The 21,343-nt window shown below is 38.8% G+C and overlaps 1 protein-coding gene and 1 long non-coding RNA gene across 9 annotated transcripts in view; one reads left to right on the top strand and one right to left on the bottom strand.

Moving 5' to 3' along the window:
* LOC133641699 (uncharacterized) overlaps positions 1-21,343 on the bottom strand; it is a 526,583-nt gene that overhangs the window by 363,671 nt on the left and 141,569 nt on the right. The window lies entirely within an intron of this gene.
* reln (reelin) overlaps positions 1-21,343 on the top strand; it is a 391,417-nt gene that overhangs the window by 286,158 nt on the left and 83,916 nt on the right. For all 8 annotated transcript variants that reach the window (XM_062035613.1, XM_062035610.1, XM_062035612.1 and 5 more), the window contains 9 exons: positions 497-733; positions 844-1,036; positions 2,380-2,492; positions 10,176-10,313; positions 10,384-10,570; positions 13,266-13,471; positions 14,988-15,159; positions 19,654-19,860; positions 19,947-20,182. In XM_062035613.1, the coding sequence (XP_061891597.1) occupies positions 497-733; positions 844-1,036; positions 2,380-2,492; positions 10,176-10,313; positions 10,384-10,570; positions 13,266-13,471; positions 14,988-15,159; positions 19,654-19,860; positions 19,947-20,182 (1,689 nt within the window). The remainder of the gene's footprint in view (positions 1-496; positions 734-843; positions 1,037-2,379; positions 2,493-10,175; positions 10,314-10,383; positions 10,571-13,265; positions 13,472-14,987; positions 15,160-19,653; positions 19,861-19,946; positions 20,183-21,343) is intronic.

A 21,343-nucleotide genomic window follows, 5' to 3' on the forward strand; every position in this document is an offset into this window, starting at 1 on the left:
AAGTTTTGGTGTTGTTTACTGGCGTCATCTTGCAGTCTACACGTATATCTTATGTGTGACTACCACCTCCTGGTCACACTTATCATTACATAATGTGCCCTAATAAAATTGCTTCAAGGTCAGTAAGCACAACCAGAATTATGCCATACATTAGGCGCACCGGGTTACAAGGCGCACTGTCGATTTATGAGAAAATGAAAGGATTTTAAGTGCGCCTTATAGTCCGAAAAATACTATACTTGCTTTACTGCACTCTTTGAGGTACTGGAACCAATTGAACCATCTATTTGTGTAACAAAGACGAAGTGGGGCACTAGTGGGGATATGTGTCACCCTAATGTGTGTACTACTACTACAAATGAGTGCAGCTTCTTACTTCAAGGGGTAAACCCCATGTGATTATTTTTGTTTACTACCTTTAACTTATATTTACCTCCACCTCCTGAAGCCAAATAAATATTCATAATAACAATGTCTTTTTCTCTCTTGCGAACAGGATTGTGTCTGTCGAGCTGCCGTCTGGCGCGCGGAAGTTTGGCGTGCAGTTCCGCTGGTGGCAGCCGTACCATTCCGGGCGCAGCCATGACGTGTGGGCCCTGGATGAAATCAGCATGACGTCTGTGCTGTTCAACACCATAAGTCTGGACTTCAGCAACGTGCTGGATGTCACTCAGAGTCTTGGCTTTTACCTCGGCCACGTTCAGCCCTACTGCCAGCACGACTGGACCCTCAGGTAAAGATAGTCCAGTACATCAGGATAACTTGCCAGCAGCACCTTTTGAAAGTCTCGTTATTTTCAGCCAATGAACGCCTGATAATAATCTGCTTGACTTTGTCTGTCAGTTTCTCTGGTGAGCCGAGCCCTGGCTCGAGTATTCGTTACGTGGAGACTCAGTCGATGCAGATCGGCGCCTCCTACAGTCTGCAGTTCTCGCTGGTTATGGGTTGTGGTCGGGAGTCGTCCCCTCATATTGACACTCAAGTCCGCCTGGAGTTCTCCACCAATCACGGCCTCACTTGGCACCTGGTCAAAGAGGTATGAACCTTTACTTTGTCGTATACAGAGCATCCAGAACGTATTCACAGCGCGTCACTTTTTCCACTCATGTTACAGCCTTATTAAAAAATTGAATAAACTCATTTTTGTCCTCAAAATTCTACAGGCAATACCCCATAATAGTAATGTAAAAAGGTTGTTTTTTTCATTTTTCATTTTTTTTAAACAATCACATGTACACAGCCCTTATCAACATTTTGTTGATGCACATTTGGCAGCAATTACAGCCTCAAGTCTTTTGTAATATGATGCCATAAGCTTGGCACACCTATCTTTGGGCAGTTTTAAAGTTAATGTTAAAGTACCAATGATTGTCACACACACACTAGGTATGGTGAAATGTGTCCTCTGCATTTGACCCATCCCCTTGATCACCCCCTGGGAAGTGAGGGGAGCAGTGGGCAGCAGCGGTGCCGCGCCCGGGAATCATTTTTGGTGATTTAACCCCCAATTCCGACCCTTGATGCTAAATGCCAAGCAGGGAGGTAAGGTTTGAACTCGCAACCTACCGATCTCAGGGCGGACACTCTAACCACTGGGCCACTGAGTAGAAAGTGGCCAAGTTGGCAACACTGCTCTGTGGATGATTGAATAAAGTAGTCTTGCATAGTGTGACTTTTTTCCTTACAATTTTAACTTTGTCTTATAATGTTCAGATTTTAATGACAACTATGGTTTTGTTCATATAACACAGGCCTGGGCAATTATTTTGACTCGGGGGCCAAATTTAGAGAAAACAATGTGTCTGGGGGCTGGTATATCTATTTTTGGGAAAACTAATATAAAACCTCACAATAAAGTCTGATTGAATGCTAAACATTTTATGACAGACCGCCTTAAAAACGGAAGGGCATTTTTCTATGAACGATAAAACCCTGAATATTGACAACATATGAACCAGATTTAGCAAGTTAAAGTTGCCCATTCCTCTTTGCCCATTCCTCTTTACAGCACCTTTCAAGCTCTGTCAGGTTGGATGGGAAGTGTTGGTTTTCATCCAGGATGTCTCTGTACATTGCTGCATTCATCTTTCCCTCTATCGTGACTAGTCTCCCATTTCTTGCTGCTGAAAAACATCCCTACAGCATGATGCTGCCACAACCATGCTTCACTCTAGGGATGGTATTGGCCTGGTAATGAGCGGTGCCTGGTTTCCTCTAAACATGAAATCCACAATGTAACATATCGTATGTTTGATTGTTTACTGTTGCTTGACTTCCTGTGTGTAAGAAGGAACCAACACATGTTCTATGAAAATGATGCACTTGTAAATAATACTAGTGTTGGGCCGTTTTTAAGTACTCTATATATCCTTGACCTAGGCCTGTCTTCCTGGCATGCCGAGCTGCTCGGAGTTCACAGCTCCCAGCGTCTACCACCCTTCAGAGTTTGGAAATTGGAGACGCATCACTCTGTCACTGCCTCAGAAGACATGGTAACAACTCTCTGCCACCTTCACGCACTTAATGTGATGCTCGTTTGTGCATCATCATTGTAATATCTTCCATAGTACTTAATTATACTGGTATTCTAGTAATAATGATAATAATGGGTTAGATTTGTATAGCACTTTTTTCTTGTTATTCAAAGCATGTGACGCTGATCGTTCATTCATTTGCTCCAAATTCACAAGAGGGGGAAATTGTAGGAACAAGAGGGGAACAAGACTACAAAAACATATATATATATATATGTAGGGATGATGTTTGATAAGAAATTATCGAGTTCGAGTCTATTATCGAATCCTCTTATCGAACCGATTCCTTATCGATTCTCTTATCGAGTCCAGATAGGTTGTTGTATATGGAAAAAAAACACACAATATTTGGTTTAACAAAAGCTCACTTTTATTATATAAGAAAACAATTTAATCTAAAAAATAAATAAATATTGACTATTGCCCCCCTAAAAATAAAAAAATTAAAATATTGACTGTTGCTACCCAAAGTATATTAAAGGCCTACTGAAATGAATTTTTTTTATTTAAACGGGGATAGCAGATCTATTCTATGTGTCATACTTGATCATTTCGCGATATTGCCATATTTTTGCTGAAAGGATTTAGTATAGAACAACGACGATAAAGATTGCAACTTTTGGTATCTGATAAAAAAAAGGCTTGCCCCTACCGGAAGTAGCGTGACGTAGTCAGTTGAACATATACGCAAAGTTCCCTATTGTTTACAATGATGGCCGCATGAAGTGAGAGAGATTCGGACCGAGAAAGCGACAATTTCCCCATTAATTTGAGCGAGGATGAAAGATTTGTGGATGAGGAAAGTGCAAGTGAAGGACTAGTGGGGAGTTGAAGCTATTCAGATAGGGAAGATGCTGTGAGAGCCGGGGGTGACCTGATATTCAGCTGGGAATGACTACAACAGTAAATAAACACAAGACATATATATACTCTATTAGCCACAACACAACCAGGCTTATATTTAATATGCCACAAATTAATCCTGCATAAAAACACCTGCGTGTTTGTTATGCTAGCTCCTAGCTCCTCTGCTAGCTCCTAGCTCCATAGAACACGCCAATACAATTCAAACACCTGATCAACACACACAATCACTCAGCCCAAAAGACCGTTCACCTAACCCAAGGTTCATAAAGCTTATATATTTTTAAAAAGTTACGTACGTGACGCGCACGTACGGTCAAGCTATCTAATGTTTAGCAGCCAAGGCTGCATACTCACGGTACCTGGTATTCAGCTGGGAATGACAAACAGTAAATAAACACAATACATATATTTACTCTATTAGCCACAACACAACCAGGCTTATATTTAATATGCCACAAATTAATCCTGCATAAAAACACCTGCGTGTTTGTTATGCTAGCTCCTAGCTCCTATGCTAGCTCCTAGCTCCATAGAACATGCCAATACAATTCAAACACCTGATCAACACACACAATCACTCAGCCCAAAAGACCGTTCACCTAACCCAAGGTTCATAAAGCTTATATATTTTAAAAAAGTTACGTACATACGCAAAAAAAAGTTGCGCACATACGGTCAAGCGATCAAATGTTTAGAAGCCAAAGCTGCATACTCACAGTAGCACGTCTGCGTCTTTGTCATCCAAATCAAAGTAATCCTGGTAAGAGTCTGTGTTGTCCCAGTTCTCTACAGGCGTCTGTGTATCGAAGTCAAAAGTCCTCCTGGTTAGAGTCTCTGTTATCCGAGTTCTTCCATCTTGACTGCATCTTTCGGGAATGTAAACAAAGAAGCGCCGGCTGTGTACTGTTGTTGCTGACTACGTTCGAAAAATACGTCCATTTCGCACGGACAACTTTCTTCTTTGCTTGCTCAGCTTCCTTCTCCATAATGCAATGAACATGATTGCAACAGATTCACGAACACAGATGTCCAGAATACTGTGGAATTATGAAATGAAAACAGAGCTTTTTCGTATTGGCTTCAATGTGGAAGGCATACCCGTGTTCCCCGGTCTACGTCACGCGCATACGTCATCCTCAGAGGCGTTTCGAACCGGAAGTTTAGCGGCAAATTTAAAATGTCACTTTATAAGTTAACCCGGCCGTATTGGCATGTGTTGCAATGTTAAGATTTCATCATTGATATATAAACTATCAGACTGCGTGGTCGGTAGTAGTGGCTTTCAGTAGGCCTTTAAGTGGGATTTTTCAGAAAAACAAATATATAAGGTAACACAAAAACAAGCTGTCTCTGTGATCACTATAGGTGTATAAATAATACTAGTGTTAAATAAAATCAGTCCCTTGGGCACAAAACTAGAAATAATACAGCTCTCCAAAAAGTGCACTTCTGCTGCTATTTGACATAACTGTTTGTTATGATGCTTTGACATTTTTGCACTTTATTTCTTTATTGAAAGAAAATTCTATGAAGAGAAAATTTGTTTGCAAATGTGGTTACAATGCTAAAAAATGAAAAGTTAAAGCTAAAAAAAGAAATACACTTTATTGAGTTAACATTATTTCTTTATAGGGGGAAAGATGTTATGAGCTAGAGAATATAACAACTACACTACCCATCATGCAACGGGAGTGACGAGCATGCGCGGTAGCCCCGAAAAGTGTTGTTGCATGTCGTCACCCGTGAAAGTAAACGTCAAGAACTCAGCCGACACGCCTCGTCTGCATTATTTATAATTAGACAGACAACACATACACAGTGTGATTTTGTTTTGTTTACAAGGAAAGAAAAACAAAAGTTGAAAAAGGGAGATCATGTCATATATGTATGTGCTGCGGTTGCTATAAGAACGTTACGACAGCTGCCGTAAAGGAGGTGCGTTGCTATGTTTCCGGTTGGTCGTAAAAGTGTTCGTCATGTGTTTGTAGTCTGCTCAAATCTCCCAGTAAAGTTATTCATTGGATTATAGCTTTTGTTTTGAACTTTATTACACATTGGAGCGCTTTTTCCCGTCCATTGTTTTCCTGCTTTGGCTATCTGCGCTTAATGACTGAGCTACGTGACTGATTTCTTGTGATGTCACACGGAGCATTTCTGGTCGGGACGGGATTCGTTCCGAGGGGTTCGAATATAGAACCAACTCTTTTTCTTTACTATAGTGGTCTCGATAACGGGTACCGGTTTTTAAAAAGGGATTCGAGTCCGAGGACTCGGTTCTTTTCTTATCGAACAACCGGGAAAACCGGTTTCGAGTATCATCCCTATATATATGTACATCAGTGGCATGCGGTGAGGTTAATGTCTGGTGAGGCACGACTGCATCATCACAGTCAAATTAAAAAACATATGAACCTGCAGTGCAGGTGTACCTAATGTTGTGTCCATGCGGTCGTTCGCGGCTCCTGCAGCGCGAGCATTGTTGTTTTTGCACTTTTTGGCTTCTTGTTAAGTGACTTTTTTTGGGTGGATTCGGTCTTGCACGTGGAGGGTTTGGGTGTGGGCTTTGGTTGGTGTGGCCGCGGTGCTCCCGTCGGGCGGTGCATTCTGCGGCGGAGGTGCTTGGCACCAGGAGGCGGGGTTATGAGACGAGCCTCACACAGTGTGTCTCCGCAGCAGATTTATGAATGCTCAGCACTAAAAATATGTTACACACATACAGTTGTTGACAAAATACACTGTACATTATATACCTCAGCTAACTCAACTATGGAAATGTATCATATAATTCATATAGCAATACGGTGTCACTGCACAGCAGGCCAGCAGTTAGCCGAGTCATTGCACAATCCATGGTGAGGCACAAGTGCCTCAACTGGCTGCTGATCACCGCACCGTCTCTTCTCAGTATTTGAACGGCAAATGTGAAAATAAAAATAAAAATAATCTAAAACTGGTGAAGTTAAATGGAAAATAACTTTAGTATAATCACTGGATACATATAACAATTTAATTAATTTTTTTTTCTTTTTCTTTTTTTTTTCTTTCCATTATGGCAGGTGAGGCCCCGCCTCCCCTGCCTCTAGTGACGGCACGCCACTGATGTACATATACACTACCGTTGAAAAGTTTGGGGTCACATGTAAATGTCCTTATTTTTGAAGGAAAAGCACTGTACTTTTCAATGAAGATAACTTTAAACTAGTCTTAACTTGAAAGAAATACACTCTATACATTGCTAATGTGGTAAATGACTATTCTAGCTGCAAATGTCTGCTTTTTGGTGCAATATCTACATAGGTGTATGGAGGCCCATTTCCAGCAACTATCACTCCAGTGTTCTAATGGTACAATGTGTTTGCTCATTGGCTCAGAAGGCTAATTGATGATTAGAAAACCCTTGTGCAATCATGTTCACACATCTGAAAACACTTTAGCTCGTTAAAGAAGCTACAAAACTGACCTTCCTTTGAGCAGATTGAGTTTCTGGAGCATCACATTTGTGGGGTCAATTAAACGCTCAAAATGGCCAGAAAAAGAGAACTTTCATCTGAAACTCGACAGTCTATTCTTGTTCTTAGAAATGAAGGCTATTCCACAAAATTGTTTGGGTGACCCCAAACTTTTGAACGGTAGTGTATATATATCGTATTTTTCGGAGTATAAGTCGCTCCGGAGTATAAGTCGCACCTGCCGAAAATGCATAATAAAGAAGGAAAAAAACATATATAAGTCGCACTGGAGTATAAGTCGCATTTTTTGGGGAAATTTATTTGATAAAAGCCAACACCAAGAATAGACATTTGATAGGCAATTTAAAATAAATAAAGAATAGTGAACAACAGGCTGAATAAGTGTACGTTATATGAGGCATAAATAACCAACTGGTATGTTAACGTAACATATTATGGTAAGAGTCATTCAAATAACTATAACATATAGAACATGCTATACGTTTACCAAACAATCTGTCACTCCTAATCGCTAAATCCCATGAAATCTTATACGCCTAGTCCAGTGGTTCTTAACCTTGTTGGAGGTACCGAACCCCACCAGTTTTATATGCGCATTCTCTAGGGAAAAATAAAATGTTTCGTTTTTTTCAAATTGCACAAAATGAAGCGTGCATGAACATCACCTTGTTCAAAGAACAAAACCAACACAGTGCATGAACTCACAACAAATGACACACCTGCAAATCAGTCTGACTTCTGCTTTTGCCGTATCCGCAATACGCCGATAGGGAGAAGTTTTTATTTCCACGAACCCCTGAGGCCGACTCACCAAACCCCTTGGGTTCAATCGAACCCAGGTTAAGAACCACTGGTCTAGTCTCTTACGTGAATGAGCTAAATAATATTATTTGATATTTTACGGTAATGTGTTAATAATTTCACACATAAGTTGCTCCTGAGTATAAGTCGCACCCCCGGCCAAACTATGAAAAAAAACTGCAACTTATAGTCCGAAAAATACGGTATGTGTTTGTAGTTATGTTTTTAAGGTGATCTGTCGTAACGTTTTTAGCATTCAATCAGACATTATTGTGAGGTTTTGTATTAGTGTTCCTAAAAATAGATACATTTTTTTCCTCAAAATTTGGCCCCCCGAGTCAAAATAATTGCCCAGGCCTGCTAAAAGGAAAACCCCAGCTGGGTTTTTTAATACTTTTTTAAAGTGGCCCACTTTAAAAACTGCTGATGACACAGGAGCCGACAGAATACTTTATGTGCGTACTCGCTGCTAAAACTCCAATTTTTACACGTTGACGTTATGGACCTATCATCTCTCCCTAGATTTGATGATTGCTTGTGCCATGAGCCGGAGGTTGCACATAAATAAAAACACACATACTGCAGCACACAGACCACTTTGACCTTCGTGTCATTCTTATTTCGAAGCTCTTAAAGACGCATTCTCTAATCTGATGCTCTGTAGATCACAGGGTCATGGCTGTAAATTGGTTTGGAGGAGGTCTGAGGTGATTTCCAGCTCTGTTTGTCATGGCTGCACAAACAATGCTGCACACTTTATCCAACATTTACGCTCTATTTGCTTGAACAGTACATCTGCTAATGTCTCTTTCTTTATAATACTGTTTGTGGATTACCGTAATTATTGCCTTGGCGCTTATTTACCTAAACTGCAAAGAGGATGATTTGTTAATTGGAAGGAGGCAAGCATTTTAAAACTCATTGTATTTCCTATATTTTTATTGCTTTAATAATGATTTAAAGGGCATGAAGAAGTGGAAAGTATAGCTCTCTTTAACCACGTGAGCACACATTAACAAATATACGGCAGCAACATACCTCTAAGAAGCATACTGCTCAGTTGACATAATGTGTTTAATTCCCTGTAACCAACAGTGCAAGTGTGACATGCAACACCAACAGCTGAGTAGTGCAACCAACGTTTTAAAGCATATACCGTATTTTCTGGACCATAGGTCGCACCGGATTATAAGGCGCACCGCTGATGAGCAGGTCTATTCAGGTCTTTTTTTCCATACAAAAGGCGCATTAAAAGGGTCATATTAGGATTTTTTTCTAAATGTAAAAGACTTCCTTGTGGTCTACATAACATGTAATGGTGGTTCTTTGCTCAAAATGTTGCATAGATGATGTTTTACACATCATCTTAAGCCGCTTTCTGACAGTCGCTTCAGGATGCGCCATTTTGTGGGCGGTCTTATTTACGTGGCTCACCTTCGACGGCGTCTTCTTCCCGTCATCTTTGTTGTAGCGGTGTAGCGTGCAAGGACGGGAGTGGAAGAAGTGTCAAAAGAAGGAGCTAAATGTTTTAATGACATTCAGACTTTACTTCAATCAATAATGGAGCAGCATCTCCTCATCCGTGGCTCACTAGTGCAACAACAACGCTGGCCGGAAATGTGTCCCGTGAAAAACCGTCGGACCGGAACTCTCTAATAACTAAAGTTCCTTGGGTGAATAATGTAAACTCACTGTACCGGTATGTTTTAGCGCTTTCATGGCAAGTTTACTGACAGATATAAGTTAGAACTTTACACTACTTTATAGTAGAAATGGCAACAGCGGAAAATGAATGCCACATAACAAGAAGATAGAGAAAAAGAAGAAGCTTATGACTACGGTGTCGGCACAGACTACAATGGCAGACGCGCGCACATTTTCAGGACTTATGCAGATCCCAAATACAGATCAGCAGGTACCAGAAGGTAAGAAAAGTTGGTTTTCGATAATATTGCGAAACAAAATGCCAGATACTATGTCTGCTAATAGGTGCCATTTTGCGGTCCTTATATACACACCATAATAATACTGTTATGTTTAATGTGCCGACACTCCATCAAGCGGTGTGGCTTCATAGCTTACTGAAGTCATACTAAAAACATTTTGACAGATTTTTGAGCGCCGCGTGTAATGTTCTATATTCTCAATGGAACATTTAAAGTTTCCGTGTTGTTTATTGCTATCATGTTGCAGTCTGCACATATCTCTTATGTATGACTGCCATCTACTGGTCACACTTATCATTACACCATGTACCAAATCAAATTGCTTCAATGTCAGTAAGTGCAACCAGAATGATGTCGTACATTAGACGCACCAGGTTATAAGGCGCACTGTCGATTTTTGAGAAAATTTAAGTCCGAAACATACGGTAATTGGAGCATTTAGGGTACGTAATATAAATATTAAACAATTGATTATGATGAAGTTCTGTACCTTCAAAAGAGATCTCCTGTTTGTCAAGAAATGAAGTGTTATGCATGTAATGGATGTCTATGTTCAGGTCCAGTGCCACTAGGTTCCGGTGGATCCAGAACTACTATGGAGAGCACGACGAGTGGGCCCTGGATGACATTTACATCGGCCAGCAATGTCCTAATATGTGCCATGGACACGGATGGTGCGACCATGGACACTGCAGGTCAGCCTTGGCGAGCGTGTCCCAACACATAATGGCTCTCATGACAATGAACAATCCCGTCTGTCGGCAGGTGTGACGACGGCTTCTCCGGAACAGACTGCCTGCCCACCTCCCCCCTTTCTTCCAGTGTGCTTTCGGACTTTGAGTCCCAGGATGCTCTGCTGGCCACATGGCAGGAAGTGATCGGCGGAGAGGTGGTCAGCCCTGACGTGGGCTGCGGGGTGGTCTCGTCTGGTTCATCCCTGTACTTCAGCAAGGTATAACGTGGTGGTATAGGATCGTGTTGTTGCCTTGCATAATTCTGACTAGGGTTGTACGGTACTGGTATAGTATCACGGTACTAATAGCGAACACGTTCCTCCGCAGTCTGCAGTGTTTTAGCTACTTCTAAATCACTAATCCTCGTCTCCATGGCGACAAATAAAGTAAGTTGTGGCTTGTGCAGCCCTTTGTGATTTAGGGCAATATAAATAAACATTGATTGATTGAAGTTTTTTTGAAGTTTTGACATTTTTTGAAGTTTTTGAAGTTGAAGTTTTGTTGAAGTCAAAGTTTAAGTTTTTTGAAGTTTTTGAATTTTTTTGAAGTGTTGAAGTTTTTTTGAATTTTTTTTTGAAGTTTTTTGATTGAAGTTTTGTGATTTAGAGCTATATAAATAAACATTGATTGAGTGATTGAAGTTTTTTGATTGAAGTTTTTTTTTAAGTTTTTTTGAAGTTTTGAAGTTTTTGAAGTTAAAGTTTTGTTAAAGTTGAAGTCAAAGTTGAAGTTTTTGAAGTTTTTTGAAGTTTTGAAGGTTTTTTTTGAAGTTTTTTGATTGAAGTTTTGTGATTTAGGGCTATATAAATAAACATTGATTGATTGATTGATTGAAGTTATTTGATCAAAGTTTTTTTTGAAGTTTTTTTGAAGTTTTTGAAGTTGAAGTTTTGTTGAAGTTGAAGTCAAAGTTGAAGTTTTTTGAAGTTTTTGAAGTTTTTTTTAAAGTTTTTTGATTGAAGTTTTGTGATTTAGGACTATATAAATAAACATTGATTGATTGATTGATTGATGGATAGAAGTTTCTTACAAGTATTATCCCTGCAGGACGAGGAATAGCTAAACATGCTTCACTACTCACCGGCGTCACCATGTAAACAAACGCCATGGGTGGATCTACATCTGACATCCACTGTAATGATACCAAGTACAGGAGCGTATCTAGTCGATACTACTATGATTACATCGATATTTTTTATCATCACACAGTCTTTATTCCTTTTTTTAAAATTCATATTATTTTTATAAACTCAGGAAATACGTCCCTGGACACATGAGGACTTTGAATATGACCAATGTATGATCCTGTAACTATTTGGTATCGGATCGATACCTAAATTTGTGGTGTCATCCAAAACTAATGTAAAGTATCCAAACAACAGAAGAATAAGTGATTATTACATTTTAACAGAAGTGTAGATAGAACATGTTGAAACGGAAGAAAAACAGATATTAACAGTAAATGTAGATTAATAATACATTTTTACAGTTTGTCCCTCATAATGTTGACAAAATAATAGGTAGATAAATGACACAGTATGTTACTGCATATGTCAGCAGACTAATTAGGAGCCTTTGTTTGTTTACTTACTACTAAAAGACAAGTTGTCTAGTATGTTCACTATTTTATTTAAGGACAAAATTGTTCTTTGATTGCAATAAGAAACATATATTTAATGTACCCTAAGATGTTTTGTTAAAATAAAGCCAATAATGCCATTTTTTTGTGGTCCCCCTTATTTAGCAAAGTATCGAAATACATTTTGGTACCGGTACTATGATATTGGTATCGGGACAACCCTAATTCTGACTGACGAATCGAGTCGCTTAGATTTGCCGGGAGGGTTTTCAACAAAAGCCAATAAATCAATGTGGTCCAAAAACATTAGATTTTACCTCCTGATGTTTTGTTTTTTTAACTGGATCCACAAAATAGCCCGAGCTGCTTTTGAATCATCATGAGCATTCAACAGCTGTCTGCCTCTGCATGTGCTCTAAAATGTTAATCGCACGACTCACCTGTTGGTGTGAAACTCTTGTTGTACTGTTGATTACAACAATGACCTCATCAGCAGTATTAATGCTGGCTCAGCAGTTTGCTCCTATAACATTGGTTCTGTTGCTGCTGTGCTGCAAGGGTCCTATTTGCCTGTTTGCGCTTAAGTGGTTTTATTTTTTTACATCTTTCAAATCCCGCACATTCCTCTTTTTCGTGTTCTCCCGTCAACCCCGCGTAAGTTAGGTAAAAGTGCTGAAAGTCTGCCTCATTACTAATGAGGTGGACTGTATCGAGACCCCTTTTTACTAGGTTGCGTAAAAATCGAGGAACGTGAAGTTTTATTAAGACTTGTGAATATCATCAAATTCCATGAAAAAGATAACACTTTAAAATTTTAAAAAGCCGTATCAATCCAGGCAGTGCTTGTCACGTGAACGTGTGTCGCCATTGAGATGTAGTGTGTGTATGCACGCTACAACAGCTGCTTCTTCCTGGTTCAATGTAAATAATAATCTGTTGATAAAACTTTGTTTACTTGTTATTATAACTACGCTGATGTTATTTGTGATGTTAAGAGTTCGGTTTAGTACAACATGTTTGTGATAGGAGCCTATCTCAGCATGCAGTCTAATCATTGTTGTAATTGAGTTATGTATAACAGCCTCTCTGCAATGATTGCCTACTTCCAATTGAACCTTTTTGCGATTAAATGTCGCATCTACGGTATAATAATAACTTTTATTCTCACCTTTCTGACTAATGAGTGTGAAAGGCAGACTTCTTATAGAGCTCTTGCATTTAATTATAATCAATAATACATGTATTTGTACTTCATGTTGTCTCCAGTGAGTGTATGTACATTATTCACTACCACTTATAAGCAAACAAGTCACGTATTTCACGTGTGTCGTCAGGCTGGCCTGCGGCAGCTGCTGAGTTGGGACCTGGACACGGAATGGGCGGAGTTTGTCCAGTTTTACCTGCGCGTGGGAGGAGACTGGGCCGACTGTAACCAGGCGGACAGCAGGGAAGAAGGAGTGCTGCTGCAGTACAGCAATGATGGAGGCATCACCTGGGGCCTCATCGCTGAAATGTACTTCACCGATTTCACCAAACCTCGGTGAGAGAACCGGGGCCAAGAAGAATAGAATAGAATATAATAGAATAGAAAGTACTTTATTGATCCCTGGGGGAAATTCAGCACCACAGTTCGCTCACAATAGACAATAAACACTTAGGTATGTTTTACATGTGAATAATATAAATACAGTCTATTATACAGCATTATTCACATGTGAATAATATAAATAGTCTATTATACAGCATTATTCACATGTGAATAATATAAATACAGTATTATACAGCATTATTCACATGTGAATAACATAAATACAGTCTATTATACAGCATTATTCACATGTGAATAACATAAATACAGTCTATTATACAGCATTATTCACATGTGCATAATATAAATAGTCTATTTTACAGCATTATTCACATGTGAATAACATAAATACAGTCTATTATACAGCATTATTCACATGTGAATAACATAAGTACAGTCTATTATACAGCATTATACACATGTGCTTAATATAAATAGTCTATTTTACAGCATTATTCACATGTGAATAATATAAATACAGTCTATTATACAGCATTATTCACATGTGAATAATATAAATACAGTCTATTATACAGCATTATTCACATGTGAATAACATAAATACAGTCTATTATACAGCATTATTCACATGTGAATAACGTAAATACAGTCTATTATACAGCATTATTCACATGTAAATAACATAAGTACAGTCTATTATACAGCATTATTCACATGTGCATAATATAAATACAGTCTATTATACAGCATTATTCACATGTGAATAACATAAATAGTCTATTATACAGCATTATTCACATGTGAATAACATAGTCTATTTTACAGCATTATTCACATGTGAATAACATAAATACAGTCTATTATACAGCATTCTTCACATGTGAATAACATAAATACAGTCTATTATACAGCATTCTTCACATGTGAATAACATAAGTACAGTCTATTATACAGCATTATTCACATGTGCTTAATATAAATAGTCTATTTTACAGCATTATTCACATGTGAATAATATAAATACAGTCTATTATACAGCATTCTTCACATGTGAATAACATAAATACAGTCTATTATACAGCATTATTCACATGTGCTTAATATAAATAGTCTATTTTACAGCATTATTCACATGTGCTTAATATAAATAGTCTATTATACAGCATTCTTCACATGTGAATAATATAAATACAGTCTATTATACAGCATTATTCACATGTGCTTAATATAAATAGTCTATTATACAGCATTATTCACATGTGCTTAATATAGTCTATTTTACAGCATTATTCACATGTGAATAACATAAATACAGTCTATTATACAGCATTCTTCACATGTGAATAACATAAATACAGTCTATTATACAGCATTATTCACATGTGAATAATATAAATACATTATACATTTACAGTATAATGTTTCACACGGTGCTGTTTTCAAATCCTGCATTATATTATTGTTTTATCATATATTAGCATATTAACATTGATCTTTTTCTCTTCAGGTTTGTCCACTATGAGCTTCCTTTGGCCTCGAAGACCCCCTGCACTAGATTTCGCTGGTGGCAGCCACTTCACTCCGGAGATGGCTATGACCAGTGGGCTATTGATGATGTCATCATTCTGTCTGAGAGGGAGAAGCACATCATTCCAATGGCCAACCCCACTCTGCCACAGGTGGTATAATCACTTCATTTTAGAAAAGTCTAAGGCACAGGTGTCAAAGTCAAAGCCCGGAGATCAGATCTGGCCTCGCACATCATTTTATGTGGCCCGGGAAAGCCTAAAAATAATGTGTCAATCAGTGTTGGGTTAGTTACTGAAAACCAGTAACTAGTTATAGTTACTAGTTACTTAATTTCAGAAGTAACTCAGTTACTAACTCAGTTACTTACACCTAAAAGTAATGCGTTACTGTGAAAAGTAACTATTTAGTTACTTTTTTTTTTTTAAGGCTCCCATTAATGCCCTTTTAGCCTTCATTTCAGTACTGTTACTACACTGGAGAATAATACAATGTGTTGATCAACTTGACATGCATTTGCATCCCTGAACTCTGCTAAGCAATGTGCTCTACATACAACACACAAACAATGTGGTCTACATACAACACACAAACAATGTGGTCTACATACAACACACAAACAATGTGGTCTACATACAACACACAAACAGTGTGGTCTACATACAACACACAAACAATGTGGTCTACATACAACACACAAACAATGTGCTCTACATACAACACACAAACAATGTGGTCTACATACAACACACAAACAATGTGCTCTACATACAACACACAAACAGTGTGGTCTACATACAACACACAAACAATGTGGTCTACATACAACACACAAACAATGTGCTCTACATACAACACACAAACAATGTGGTCTACATACAACACACAAACAGTGTGGTCTACATACAACACACAAACAATGTGGTCTACTTACAACACACAAACAATGTGGTCTTCATACAACACACAAACAATGTGGTCTACATACAACACACAAACAATGTGCTCTACATACAACACACAAACAATGTGGTCTACATACAACACACAAACAATGTGCTCTACATACAACACACAAACAATGTGGTCTACATACAACACACAAACAATGTGGTCTACATACAACACACAAACAATGTGGTCTACATACAACACACAAACAATGTGGTCTACATACAACACACAAACAGTGTGGTCTACATACAACACACAAACAATGTGGTCTACATACAACACACAAACAATGTGGTCTGCATACAACACACAAACAATGTGCTCTACATACAACACACAAACAATGTGGTCTACATACAACACACAAACAGTGTGGTCTACATACAACACACAAACAATGTGGTCTACTTACAACACACAAACAATGTGGTCTTCATACAACACACAAACAATGTGGTCTACATACAACACACAAACAATGTGCTCTACATACAACACACAAACAATGTGGTCTACATACAACACACAAACAATGTGCTCTACATACAACACACAAACAATGTGCTCTACATACAACACACAAAGATATGTTACAAAGGGCCGATTTATTTTGGGCCAGAACAAATTGACAAAACTATTTGAAATAGCTGCAACATAACATACATAAGTAACAAACAGCATAATAACAACATAGCTGTAAAGCTGGCTTCACCCAAGGAAGGCACACATGACAAACACGCAAAGCCTAACCAGGCATTTTTTTCTCTCAAGGAATTGTGAAATAAGATCATGTCTTCAGGAGATCAACAATGTACTGAAGCCCAGAACACTACGCATTTCCCCAGTTTTAGTTTCGAGAGAAGGAAAGATTGGTCTGGCCCACTAGGATCCCTCTTTATGTTTGTGAACTTTATAGTCTATACATTTAGGGTGATGTGATAATCAAACATTCTAGAAGTCTAGAATAAAAGAGTATATAAGAGAATTGACAGAGTGTGTGTACCTTCAGTGATGAATGATGAGCAGAGGCAGAGTTTGGAGTGTCTTCTTTAGCTTGCTTTCCATTTTTATGTACTCACTGTCCAGGTACGTGGACAGTGAGTACACACACACACTAAGTAATATATTATTATCTGATACTTGTTTATATTGACAAATGTGTGCTTTACACTGCAATATTGTTCAATTAAAGGCCTACTGAAATGAATTTTTTTTATTTAAACGGGGATAGCAGATCTATTCTATGTGTCATACTTGATCATTTCGCGATATTGCCATATTTTTGCTGAAAGGATTTAGTAGAGAACAACGACGATAAAGATCGCAACTTTTGGTATCTGATAAAAAAAGGCTTGCCCCTACCGGAAGTAGTGTGACGTAGTCAGTTGAACATATACGCAAAGTTCCCTATTGTTTACAAAGATGGCCGCATGAAGTGAGAGAGATTCGGACCGAGAAAGCGACAATTTCCCCATTAATTTGAGCGAGGATGAAAGATTTGTGGATGAGTAAAGTGCAAGTGAAGGACTAGTGGGGAGTTGAAGCTATTCAGATAGGGAAGATGCTGTGAGAGCCGGGGGTGACCTGATATTCAGCTGGGAATGACTACAACAGTAAATAAACACAAGACATATATATACTCTATTAGCCACAACACAACCAGGCTTATATTTAACATGCCACAAATTAATCCTGCATAAAAACACCTCAGTGTTTGTTATGCTAGCTCCTAGCTCCTCTGCTAGCTCCTAGCTCCATAGAACACGCCAATACAATTCAAACACCTGCACAACACACACAATCACTCAGCCCAAAAGACCGTTCACCTAACCCAATGTTCATAAAGCTTATATATTTTTAAAAAGTTACGTACGTGACGCGCACATACGGTCAAGCTATCAAATGTTTAGCAGCCAAGGCTGCATACTCACGGTACCTGATATTCAGCTGGGAATGACTACAACAGTAAATAAACACAAGACATATATATACTCTATTAGCCACAACACAACCAGGCTTATATTTAATATGACACAAATTAATCCTGCATAAAAACACCTACGTCTTTGTTATGCTAACTCCTAGCTCCTATGCTAGCTCCTAGCTCCATAGAACACGCCAATACAATTCAAACACCTGATCAACACACACAATCACTCAGCCCAAAAGACCGTTCACCTAACCCAAGGTTCATAAAGCTTATATATTTAAAAAAAAGTTACGTACATACGCAAAAAAAAAGTTGCGCACATACAGTCAAGCGATCAAATGTTTAGAAGCTAAAGCTGCATACTCACAGTAGCACGTCTGCGTCTTTGTCATCCAAATCAAAGTAATCCTGGTAAGAGTCTGTGTTGTCTTAGTTCTCTACAGGCGTCTGTGTATCGAAGTCAAAAGTCCTCCTGGTTAGAGTCTCTGTTATCCGAGTTCTTCCATCTTGACTGCATCTTTCGGGAATGTAAACAAAGACGCGCCGGCTGTGTACTGTTGTTGCTGACTTCGTTCGAAAAATACGTCCGTTTCGCACCGACAACTTTCTTCTTTGCTTGCTCAGCTTCTTTCTCCATAATGCAATGAACATAATTGCAACAGATTCACCAACACAGATGTCCAGAATACTGTGGAATTATGAAATGAAAACAGAGCTTTTTCGTATTGGCTTCAATGTGGAAGGCATACCCGTGTTCGCCGGGCTACGTCACGCGCATACGTCATCCTCAGAGGCGGTTCGAACCGGAAGTTTAGCGGCAAATTTAAAATGTCACTTTATAAGTTAACCCGGCCGTATTGGCATGTGTTATAATGTTAAGATTTCATCATTGATATATAAACTATCAGACTGCGTGGTCGGTAGTAGTGGCTTTCAGTAGGCCTTTAAGGACATTTATTGCGTATGTCTAGCTTGCCTGCTATTGTGTGCATAGCTGTTGTGTAGCTGCTAGCTCCTTTTATAGCTATGTTTACCTTTTGTAAATTACTTAAATTAAAATATAAGACCAACGTTGTGTGTTTATTGGAGGACATTTAGATGTTAACTGGCTGTCCAGCTTTGCACAAGTAAATGTGTTGCAGGACTGCTTGTATTGGAGCTTTTGTCGGACATTTTACATGTGAGCCAATATTATCCGATTTCCAAACAAGTTATATAGCTGTAAAAAGTAAATAATATAATAAATACAGTACAGGCCAAAAGTTTGGACACACCTTCTCTTCTTCTTTATTTTCATGACTATTTACATTGTAGATTGTCACATCAAAACTATGAATGAACACGTGGAGTTATGTACTGAACAAAAAAAAGGTGAAATAACTGAAAACATGTTTTTTATTCTAGTTTCTTCAAAATAGCCACCCTTTGCTCTGATTACTGCTTTGCACACTCTTGGCATTCTCTTGATGGGCTTCAAGAGGTAGTCACCTGACATGGTTTTCACTTCACAGGTGTCACAGTTTTGATGCCTTCAGTGACAATCTACAATGTAAATAGTCATGAACATAAAGAAAACGCATTAAAATGAGAAGGTGTGTCCAAACTTCTGGCCTGTACTGTATATATCCAGAATATTTACTGTTAGAAGCGGCTCTATGAGGGCAGCCATAACTTCATTTGTAGCCCTCAATGAGAAGGAGGTTGACACTCCGGGTCTAAGACATGCTCATATTGACTGGCTGTAAAATCCTTTTTCTCTCAGAACTTCTATGAGAAGCCAGCTTTCGACTACCCGCTGAACCAGATGAGTGTGTGGCTGATGCTCGGCAATGAAGGCATGGAGAGGGACACCAACAACAGCTTCTGTGCTCCAACGGCTTCTTCCATGGTGTTTGGGCGCTCTGATGGGGACAGGGTGGCGGTCACCAGGGATCTTGCATTGCGTCCTGGATACACCCTCCAGTTTAAGGTACCTGTAGTGAAAGTAACCAAACCGTGTGTTCAATGTGTCTCCATGCACACTACTGTACTTGTCCTTTGTCTTTTCTCTACTAGTTGAACATCGGTTGCGAGTCAGAGTTCAGTGCCTCCGCCCCGGTGTTGCTGCAGTACTCTCATGACGCTGGTCGCACCTGGGCTTTGGTGAGGGAGGGCTGTTACCCTGGAAGCCCAGGAGCGGGCAACTGCGAAGGCAGCGGTCGTGAGCTACGAGAACCCAGCATATACAACACTGGCGATTATGAAGAGTGGACCAGGGTCACTGTGGTCATTCCACGCAATGTTGCGGCCAGGTAGCTATGGTAACAGCCATGCAGTTGAATCTGCAAGGAGCAATTACTTTTAGCATCTGCAACTACAAGACCCAAAACCTGTGAAGTTGGCACGTTGTGTAAATCGTAAATAAAAACAGAATACAATGATTTACAAATCCTTTTCAGGGTTTCCCATAAACTGCCAAGATACCTGTGGCGGTGGGGGCGTGGCTATGGGCGTGGTCACAATGACATCATCGAGTAATTTGCATAATGTACTACAATGATATGATTTTCTCTAAAAAGGCTCAAATAATGTATACTTACTAATTTATAATAACAGTTTTGTTTTAAACGTCCATCCATCCATCCATTTTACAATATAATTACAACACTTTATGCACATATTTATATACAGATTTGAACAATAAGTTATTCACTGAAATATATTTATTAATTGTGGTTCTTACAAAAAATATATCTTATAAAAATATAAAAGCTAAAATGTCTCTTAAAGCTCTGCCCCTTTAATTAGTGCATAAATAATTTAACTTTAGCCTACTACTACAACCATATTATTTACCAGCAACATAAAGTGAAACAGAGGCAGAGGTGTCCTGCCACAGTCAGTAACAAATAAACAGAAAACAGTAGTGGTGGTAGATAGACACAGAGCTTCATCAAACATCTGATCCACTGAACAAAGAGCTCCAAAAATCTTGTTCCTACACTTCTCTTTTTAAAGTAAATCTGAACAGCCGATATGGGCATCTACATCAACTAAAAATTTTTTTTTAAAAGTTTACTCTTTTTTTTTTTTTTTTTTGTGGCGGCCTTAATTCTTTCGTGGCGGGCCACCACAAATAAATGAATGTGTGGGAAACACTGCTTTTCAACCTATATTTAATTGAATAGACTGCAAAGACAAGATATCTAATGTTCGAACTGGAAAACGTTATTTTTTGCAAATATTAGCTCATTTGGAATTTGACGCCGGCAACAGGTTTAAAAAAAGCTGGCACAGGTGGCAAAAAAGACTTAGAAAGTTGAGGAATGCTCATCAAACCCTTATTTGGAACATCCCACAGGTGAACAGGCTAAATGGGAACAAGTGGGTGCCATGATTGGGTATGAAAGCAACTTCCATTGAATGCTTATTCATTCACAAATAAGGATGGCGCGAGGGTCACCACTTTGTCA

The sequence above is a fragment of the Entelurus aequoreus genome, linkage group LG24 (assembly GCF_033978785.1).
Source record: "Entelurus aequoreus isolate RoL-2023_Sb linkage group LG24, RoL_Eaeq_v1.1, whole genome shotgun sequence".
NCBI lineage: Eukaryota > Metazoa > Chordata > Actinopteri > Syngnathiformes > Syngnathidae > Entelurus > Entelurus aequoreus.